Genomic DNA, 10,760 nt, shown 5'->3' on the forward strand with positions numbered 1-10,760 from the left:
ACAGTAAACACGTAAAATGTTGTGCTCCGTAAAACACAAAAATTTTAGTGGTCAAACTAAACTTAAGTATTTTTGATTGGTGTTACTGGATATTGAATGAAGTGTTTTAAGAGAAGTGACGGATTAGTTGTTCATTGAAGGCATACCGTAGCTAAAAACATAAAAAGCTTTATAATAAACAATAATTTATCTGGTGTTGCTGGACTAAGTCACTGAATTCCGCAGGAAAAAAACTGCGATTCTAACGTGGCCAGATACATACGTTGTCGAGGCTGTGCAGGAAACAGAATTGTACTATGATTTGTACAATTAGCGAATTTGGTTATTTGAGATATTACAAATAGCAGTAAGATGGAGTGCACTGTTTGCCTGGAGGTGGGCGGAAGAAGGAACCCCCTTTTTTCATGTGATATATGCAAGAAAAAATACTGTAAACAATGCAGTCATCTATCACAGGCTGAAACTTCGATTCTAGAATTAAAAGAACATCGAATATTGAGATTTTATTGTGAAAAATGTCTACAATTCGAGACGCACACTCTACTTCAAAACTCAATAGAAGACAAAATAAAAATTATTGAATCCAAAGATGAAATAATAACGTTACTTAAACAAAAACTAACGGAGTCCGAATCATCACGTATACCAATAACAACATCATCATATAGTCAAATAGCACAAACTGAAATAAAAAAATCACCAAAAATAAACATAAATCTTCCCGGAATCATTATTAAACCAAAGCAAAAACAAACTGCCGAAAAAACTGAAAAGGATATAAAGGAAGCTATAGTTCCAAAAGATCTTCGAATTGCCGTAAAAAATACTAAAAAAATAAAAGATAGTAGTATTCTTATTCAATGCTGCAATAAGGAACATGTTGACATTCTAAAAAAAGAAGCAGAATCCAAATTAAAGAACTATGAAGTACAAGTAACAAAATTAAGGCTACCGAGGTTCAAAATAATAGGATGTACCACCAATCTTAGCGAAAAGGAGATAGAGAACTCTATAAGAAAGCAAAACAATTTTATCACCGAGCAAAATAAACTTAAAATAACATATAATAAAAAAGCTAGAAATGACAAAGGTAAATCCATAGTTTTTGGTGAATGTGACCCCATTTTATTTAGTAAACTGATATATGAAAAGAAAATTTTCTTTGGTTGGCAAAGGTATCCAGTATACGAGGATTTGAGTATACAGCGATGTTTTAAGTGTCAACAATTTTACCACAAAATTGAAAATTGTCCTAATGAAGCTGTATGTGAATTTTGCTCCAACAAACATGATGTATCTGAATGTCCGAAATTACAAAAAAAATGCGTCAACTGCATTTCAGCAAACATGAAATACAAAAGTAATTACAACACAGTTCATGAAGCAAACAACCCAGAATGTCCATCTTATCAGTACCAGTTGAATCTTCTGCGAACGAAAATAGATTATCATGGGTAATCTTAATGGTATGTGAACAACCTGAAATAGTACTATTACAAAACCTAGAAGTTCTGGATAATGTATTGCATCAGGAGACTGTCGACAGTGAATCAATTACAAGTAAAATTAATCTCAATAATATTTTTTTTAATATTTTACATTTTAATATTAGATCTATACATAAGAATTTTAATGAACTAGTAGCATACTTGCAAGCTTATGAGTTAAATTTTAGCGATATAATTGTTTTGGGAGAATCTTGAAAGTTATGACATAATATTGACGGCTATAAGATGTTTTATAATGGAGCAAAATATAATAGAAATGATGGTGTTGTCATTTTTGTAAAATCCGATATAACTTTTGATATTAATCACGTTTTACTTAAAAATTCAAATGTTACACTGAGTCAGATCAATCTAAAAAAAGATGCCACTACTATCAGCGTGATTTGCACTTACAGAACCCCTAATACAGATAAACGCCTTTTTTTGAATGACCTTGGAATTTATTTACAAGAATGTAAAAAAAGTGAATTTAATATTTTTTTGGGTGATATTAACATAAATATTTTAAACAAGGATGATGACTGCGTAAACTCATATCTTTCCCTTTTAAATCACTTCGGCTTTTTATCATGTGTAAACTCTCCGACAAGAATTACCCCAGAAACAAGTACATGTCTTGATCACATTTTCTTTAACAAAAAAAATAATAATACGATGCAGGTCAACTCATATTTACTACATGCTGATGTGACAGATCACTATCCCGTTATGTTAAACATATCTAAAAAAAATTTTAATTGCAATAAAAATAAACATATAATTAAAAAAATAAATAGACTGAATGAACAAATTTTCTATAATCTTTTACAAGAAGAAAGCTGGAACACTGTCCTATCTGAAACGGATTCAGCCAGAGCAACAGATAGTTTTTATAAAATTTTAGTAACCTATCGCGACCAGGCCAGTTACACAAAGACGATTCACATAAAAGAATATGAAAAACGTAAACCTTGGATAACCAATGGTATAATAACCAGTATAAAGAAAAGAGACAAAATGAAAAAACTACTTTTGCAAACTTTTAATGAAAATGATAATCTGATTTACAAAAATTATAGAAATAACCTAAATAAACTAATAAATAAAACTAAACACACATATTATAAAACGGAAATTGAAAATGCTGGCAGTAATCTTAAAAGAGTTTACAAATTAATAACAGAAGCGACTAATGGTCAGTCAAAAATTAAAAAAAAACATACTTCCCATTGTAAATAATAAAACTAACATCCCCTTTACGAATATCAAGAGTTTGGCCGATTATTGTAACAATTACTTTACTAACATTGGACTGGAAATGTATAACAAAATTAAAACTAGCCAGAATGAAATAGATGTAAATACAGCCTTGTTGAATTCATTTTATTTAAGTCCAGTTGATAATAATGATATAATTAAACAGATTAACAATCTTAAGAACAATAGCTCTCCAGGGATAGATAACTTTACCTCTTCTTTAATAAAAAAGACACATTTATTTTTAGTTCGCCCCCTCGCCCATATTATTAATTTAATATTCACTACGGGAAAAGTCCCTGAACAATTTAAAATATCAATTGTGTCACCTATTTTTAAATCCGGAGAAAAAAGTAATATAAATAATTATCGACCAATCAGTGTAATAAATAATTTTGCTAAAGTTTTTGAGAAGTGCCTGAAAGATAGGTTAATGACATTTTTGCAAAGTAAAAACTTAATATCGAAACGACAATACGGTTTTCTTAGTGGGTCAAGTACAACAAATGCCCTATATCAACTTACTAAACAAATAACAGATAAACTGGAAAAGAACAAGAAATGTATTACAGTATTCCTGGATTTGGCAAAGGCCTTTGATACTGTGCCCTATGATCTTCTCTTGGATGTTTTATCTTCAAATGGAGTTAGGGGCCCAGTATTGGAGGTTTTTCAAAGTTATTTAACTGGAAGGCAGCAATATTTAAAAATTGAGGATACATTAAGTGAACCATTAGAAATAAAAATAGGAATACCTCAGGGAACCGTGTTAGGACCTTTACTGTTCATTACATATATTAACTCACTAACAGAATTAAAAATTAAAGATGGTGCTGTTATATCATACGCAGATGATACGGCAATAATTTTCTCTGGAACAACATGGGAAAATGTGAAAGACAGTGCAATAATCGGAATACGTAAGATAAAAAACTGGCTAGACACTTTTAAATTATCACTTAACATATCAAAAACTCACTATATTGCATTTTCATTAACTGAAGCAAACCGCCCATCATTTAATTCTCTTGATATAGAAAACAATACACAACAGGATAATATTATTAAAGAAGTTTACTTCACTAAATATTTGGGTGTTACTATTGATAAGCATCTAAAATGGAATCACCACATTTTAAATCTAACCAAAAATATTCGAAAACTCTTACACAAATTTTACATTCTAAAACAAATCTTAAGCCGGAAATTGTTGGTTGCAGTTTATAGGGCATTGGTTGAGTCATTGATTAGATACGGTATTGTTGCATGGGGTGGACTGTACCAAACTTCTTTGAAACCCTTAAATGTGGTACAAAATTATATTTTAAAAATCATGTTTGGGAAAAATAAACTATATTCAACTAATTTATTGTACTCATGTGATATATTTGATGTCCGATCACTTTATGTTTTGGAAGTTTGTTGCCTTGTTCATAAAAATCCTGAACTGAATATTGCTGTAACACATACCTTTAATACTCGCAATAAGATGAATGAACACTTAAAAACTCCCAAAAGTAATACAAATTTAAATAAGCGTTTTATAAATTATTTTGCACCAAAAATATTTAATTTAGTTCCAAAAGATATAAGAAAAATAGCGAATAAAAAAAATTTAAGAAATCTTGCAGACATTATATTTATACAAATAATAAAAAAGTTAAAGAACTATTTAACAGCAGTTAAAATTATAAATTGGAATTTATATAGGTTAGGTTTAAGTAACCGAATATGTAGTTTAGGTCTTAAGTGAATATAAATTAGCATCAGATGGATTTATTGATATTTTGTAATATAAAAAATCTTGTTAACAGGCTCATTCAGGTTTTAAGTTACCTAGGTGCCTATGAGTATGTTCCTACATTCCTACATTCATGTAATTTATATTATTATGTATTGATGTATGAATAAATTAAACAATTATTATTAATTCATTAAAATATATTAATAAAGGCATAGTTTAACAAAAATATTCAAGTGTATGAAAAACGGTATTTTACTTACAAATTTCCATACCAAGAGTTTGAATATTTGTGGTAGTATTACAGAATCTTTCATAGTATAAAAAATTCCTCTTATAATATCCAAGCCATAGATACCCCTATAAGTAATTTTGCTAATTTACTGAGTTAAACAATAAGTTTAATAATTTAATACCTGATTATTAGTCGGAGTTCTAAAAAAATTTTACCACGTCAACGAGCTTCGACTTTGAATGTTATTCGAATGTTAAGATCACCCCACGAGTATGGCACTACAAGACTTTATTAAGGCTTTCGCGTATATACCCTTAATCGCGAAATGTTATTAGCTTAATTAAAATGTGGGGTGTTTCGGAGAGTTTGGTTAATTTTCTATAAAACTATTTACTTAATAGAGATAAGTTTGATTATTATTATGGTGTTTTACCAATTTAAAGAACAGTACTCTGAATTTATAACATTTAATCGAAGAGTACCTTAAAGGTCTTACTTAAAGGTCTAAGCCGTTACCTTTACTTTTTTCAATTTATGTAGCAGACACGTATAAAATAATAAAAATCTCAACTTTAAAACAATATGCTGACGATTTGTAAGTCTATATCTTTATTCATGTTAATAATGTGAACAAGTTATTGAAAAAATTACTGCGATTAAAGAAACCCATGCAGAAAACCATTACCTTAAATTAAAAGCTAAAAATTAACTATTACTAAAGAGTTAAAATAAAATTCAAATTTCTTTAAATAATATTCTAATTCTAGTTGTACCTGAAGCAAAAAATTTAGAAATAAGATTTCAAATTTTTTTTCATTAAAGTATCATTAAAAGTTGCCTATTAAAATGAACGAAACTATTTAAAGTAACGAAACTAACAAACGTAATTTATCTTTAAAACTAAAAATATTTTCTATGTAACAGTTAATTACGCTCGTGTAGTGTACAAAATTCTTGTATAATATTTTCATTTAATATAACCTTTAAAAATATATTATAATAATTTATTAAGTATGAATAATAGACGAAAATTACTTATCTATAACATTATATATCGTATAATAAAAAATAATCGACCAATAATTATTGTATCTATCCATGGACTGCAGCTTTTTGGCGCTCTTTTAAATATGTACCTACTGGAACGATCTTGGAAATCTTGAATGGTCTTATTTGGAACGCTTTACTTAAAAAGCGATAATGAATAATTTCGCAGAATTTGTGAGGCAAATGAAAAGAAAATTACTGTAATTAAATGAAAGCCTGTGTACTTGTTCACTTGTTTTCTTAGGTTTAAATGTTTACCTATTTTATTCTTTGTTCTCTCTAGATCTTAGTTAAAGGAAACTGACTAAGTAGGAGGTATGGAATTCACATGTTAAAACCATATACTAGCTTCCAGAGTTTTCAGAGTTCTCGTTTCCCCTTCTTTGCTTTCCGATTGCTACTACCCAACAATTTGACATTCAGAATTTGGAATTGGTGTTTTTTTTTCTTTTTGAAATATACTTAATCGATGTCTTATTCTAGGGGCTCTTTTAACCGTGCTTCTCATATATGCATAAAATGTACTCCTATTTATCAACAAAGATAATTACTATTTTCGTATTTTGTAATTTTAGCTATAAAAGCATTTAGAATTTGAATAAAAATTAACTAGTTTTATTCTTTCAATTACATTTTTAATTTAAAATATTTAAAAAATACTTGACACAGCAAATTACTGTTAAGAATATTGTTAACAGTTTAGAATATTGTAACATTTTATACATTTATTTTATACAAGATATTTTTAGGTATTTAAATGTACTATATACCAATAAAGCAAATCATTCTCATTTATCCAGTTTCAAGCGAACAACATATTAAATCATCTTGTTGTCTCGTTTGCCACCATTGTTCAACAAAACCCTCATGTTTATACACACGGGGGATTTTAATAGAAAACTGCACCCCTGAGAATACATAAAGCGAGACTACCCTAATAGAAAACATCCCCCTGAGCTAATTCGGTGGCCAAACAGACAAGATAGTTAAGTAAATCTGGGAAACACCCCATCCGGCATGTCTGGGGGTATTAGCGGTCGCACAATATACCCTTTAATGACATCATTTTTGTGTTTACGAGGGTTCGCTTATGAAATATGGACGACAGTTGGTTGCATTAGATGATGGAGAAAGCGTTACATAATAACTTGATCTAAATATGGTCCCCGCATTATTTAGTTATATGGGTTATTCTTCTAACGTCGGCATCTTTTGTAAGGGTGACTTTTTTATTTTTTTTTTTAATAATGGTTACAAATTAAAACGTAGCATAAAAAAGTCTTAAGACAAAACATGTTTTTTAGTAATTAAGAATCCTTAGTTTATCGTATATATGCACGTTTGTCAAATTTTAGGCCGTTAAAAGTAAGTTTAAAATAACTATAACGAAAAAACAATTTTGGTAAGTAACAAATATTTTTATAGTTGTAACAGAACCTAAAATTTCATTATAATTTAGCTAAATATTATTGGCTTTAGATAGTTTATGGGATACTTTTCCAGTATCAAAGTGTTGAGGATTGTTGCCGCATTGATTTTATTTTCTAATTTTGGAAAATGTTTGCATTTAGTATATGGGGACACCAAGTGATCAGTTAATGTCGGTTCATCAAACCCGGACTAAAATTTAATTGTTTGTTATTTAAATTTAGTTAATGGTAAGGTGTGGAAAAATAGCAGAAGCAAAGAGAATATGGAATCAGCGATAAGAGCTATAAAGTCAAAGCAAATGAGTTGGAAACTAGCTGCTAAAACTTTTTTGGGTACCCAGGATTAGGCATTTTTTGGTAGTCGTGTTCGTGTTTTACACCAGAAGTTTTGTTGGAGTTGGTAACCACATACAGACGATAGCCGATAGGTATTGTGGTTAACTCAAAATAACCAAGGTGACCGATGTGCGAACATTTGGATTCAAATATCTGAAAAATTAAAGATGAAGAATCCTTTTAATAAGAAAACCCAAATGACTGGTTGGGATTAAACGCATGAACTTTTAAAACAGCATGAAGCAATCTCACTGGCCCATGCACAATTTTTTAACTATGGTTTAATAAACCGGTAGTTAAAAAAAGTTTTTTGAACTGCTAAGCATAATAATTTTGGAAAATAACTTCAAACCGGATCAAATATTCAACATGGACGTGATTTTGGCAAGGTAGAACATAAAATGGACATGGACAAGGCTTCAATTGACTCATTTAGATATGCCAATGAAACCGGATACATGACAGGAGAAATATGCCTTAAATGGCTTCAACATTTTAAGCAGCTGGTCACTTGAGTCATAAAAAATTGCAGGTGCAAGAGCATGTCAAGTGCCCTAATATTATTTTATTCTACTTTTCGACTCACTGCACTCATCGCCTGAAGCCTTTGGACGTATAGTTATACGGGCCACTTAAGACCTATTACAATCAGTCAATAAGAAGTTAGCTCAGAACACATTTTCGACGTGCTTTGAGTCATTATCAAGTGGCTGAGTTATTTAACGAAGGTTATAGTTATAACGACTGATATAGTTCCATTAAATAAAAACGTATTCCCTAACTGGATGTTTAGTCCTACAGACATTAAAGATGTCCCTCTGGAGTATCGGAAGAAAGTGCTTTCGCTACTCCTATTGTAGCTCCCGATGAAAAAGTTCTAGAGTGTATTAACAAAGATGTTCTGAAGCCAGAAGAAATTGCTATTCAAACAAAAAAGGGAAGTAGAAGAGAGAAGACCACCAAGACGACAAAAAAGAACTTGAGAAACTTGGAAACAGAAGAAACGAGTCAAGAAAGGAATTTCAGGAAAGTTATGAAGACGAAGATCTGATACAAAACAGAAGTGGGCACAGATTAAAAAGGAATTTCTGGTCATTTCTTTCATAAGCCATTAGTGTCTGTAATAGTAGTGTATATATTTGTAAAATTTTCTCGATTGTAACGTTAAAAATTTAGAGTGTTGAAATGTAATTTCAAAGTGGAATATTTCCCAGGCAAATATTTGTATATTGAAGATCTTTTGTCAAGATGGTTTTTAACGTATCCGGTAAAAAATGCTGTTGTAATAAAAGACGTTATTCATTCTGTTGACATTGATTTGCCAATTTCTTTAGAAAGACTACCTTTTGTAAAAATCTGACGGCTGGCCGTCAAATAGAAAGACAATGGTAAATCGTGAAATTAAATTGTATTTTAAAGTAAAAGAGAACTTACACGTGAATAATGATTTTCTTTTCCATAATTTTAGGTTAGTAGATTGGAAAGCTCTTATATTGAAAATGCTATCTAAATTATATGATGGAGATTTAGGAAGTGAAAAATCAAAGTCACTAACCAGAAAAATATTTTACTAGTCTGGCCTGTCTAAGGATGTTAAAGCTTCCTATCTAAATGTTTAAAATTTAGTAGAAATATTGTAAAAAAACAATTATAATTTAGCATGACAAGCCACAAGTTCCATTTCAAAAGGTAGCAGCGGACATTTTAACATATGCTGCTAGAGATTATCTTGTTTTATATTATTATTTTAACATTTAGTTAGAATTGATTCCTTTATATTGTAAGACACTGGGAAAAAATATGACTTCTAAAATTAATCTTTGTCAGATAGATGTTATCATATCAGATATCATCTAGACCAAAATACCCTAAATCAAAGGGTCTAGCTGGCAAGGCTGTAAGCATAGCCAAGTATGTAAAAAAAGTGTCTACGTGCAGGTGATATCTATATGCTAGTTTTAGAATATAGGACTTTACCACTAACTCGACTGTTAAATAAAAGGTTGTTAAGAATAAACTTACCGGTTATTGAAAATATTTAATATCAAAAAATAAACATTAACTATCAAGAGATTCAAAATAAATGTTCCAAGTCTAAAGTTTATTATGATACATTTTATTATAACAGGCAAAACAAAGAAACAATTTCGGAGGAGCAAGACATATTCATAAAAAAAAACAACTCTTGAGTATCAAGTAAAATTCTCAGAAAATATAGTAGCACTCATTCTTATCTTGTTACAATACGCTTCGCGTATTGTAAGAACGCATCCAGCTAAATTGAAGGATTTTCGGACCCTGCGTCACATAAACGCTAATAACTTTGGTTCTATCCCGAATTTTTTTTTCCGATTTTTACCGTTATATGTAGGAAGGATGAGAGTATATAACGGTGGAAAAATTTTTTCGCCACGCCCACCCCGAAGGGGTGGGCGTGGCAAAAAACGGTTTTTTGACGAAAAAAATTTGATTAAGTCGTTGTGGAAAACTGACCGGGCCGATTTTTCTGAAACTCATTGACGTTAAAGGCCTTTATATAAAGCAGCTCCTAAAGGGCGCTTTTTAAGATAAACCCTTTAGAAGTCGGATTTTTCTGTGAATGAATTTTGAACTTTTTGCGCGGTACCTCGCGGACTTAAACGGCCGTGGGGCCTAAACGGTAATGTTCCCGGTAATGCGAATAAAACAGCCCTTTTCTACGTAAATGTAGCTTTCTTTTTTATCTAAACTATTTTTTTCCAAAAGAAACTCCTTCCGAGATAAACGAGCTCAAACTTAAAAATTTTTTTTTCGAGAAAAAAAAAAGTGAATTTTTCGAGAAATAAATTTTTTTCTACTTCTAAAAAATTTTTTTAAATTTTTTTGTTAACACCGTTTGAAAGCTTAATCCTTTAGGATTAAATAGAGGTATTATTCATGGTGCTACGTATTATACGGGGTGAGCTGTGTTAATAAATATAAACCCCTTTTTGAGCCTTTTTTTGACCGTTTTTTTCTACTTTTCTTAATAACTCTTTATTGGCGGCACCTAGAAATTTCAAACTTTCAGCATTTTAAGAACTTTTTAAATCCTATTTTTCGACATAGTCTACAATCTTCTACGTAGAGCAGTTTTTGCTCTACACCTTTTTTTAACTTTGACGCTTTATACCGGCATACCTATGACACCTACGGAAACCATTTTTTTTCTGAAATCACCGGACACTATCTGGCTATAATCCACTAAA

At 30.3% G+C, this 10,760-nt stretch overlaps 1 protein-coding gene across 1 annotated transcript; it reads left to right on the plus strand.

The window, feature by feature from the left end:
• The first annotated feature begins 240 nt into the window (after nucleotides 1-240).
• Nucleotides 241-1,458, plus strand: LOC126733572 (uncharacterized). Its single transcript, XM_050436921.1, has 2 exons — nucleotides 241-363; nucleotides 457-1,458. Exons 1-2 carry the CDS (start codon nucleotides 352-354, stop codon nucleotides 1,456-1,458), a joined length of 1,014 nt encoding a protein of 337 aa, XP_050292878.1. The 5' UTR covers nucleotides 241-351.
• The last annotated feature ends 9,302 nt before the right edge of the window (nucleotides 1,459-10,760 follow it).

Source organism: Anthonomus grandis, chromosome 2 (assembly GCF_022605725.1).
Source record: "Anthonomus grandis grandis chromosome 2, icAntGran1.3, whole genome shotgun sequence".
NCBI classification, from domain to species: Eukaryota; Metazoa; Arthropoda; class Insecta; order Coleoptera; family Curculionidae; genus Anthonomus; species Anthonomus grandis.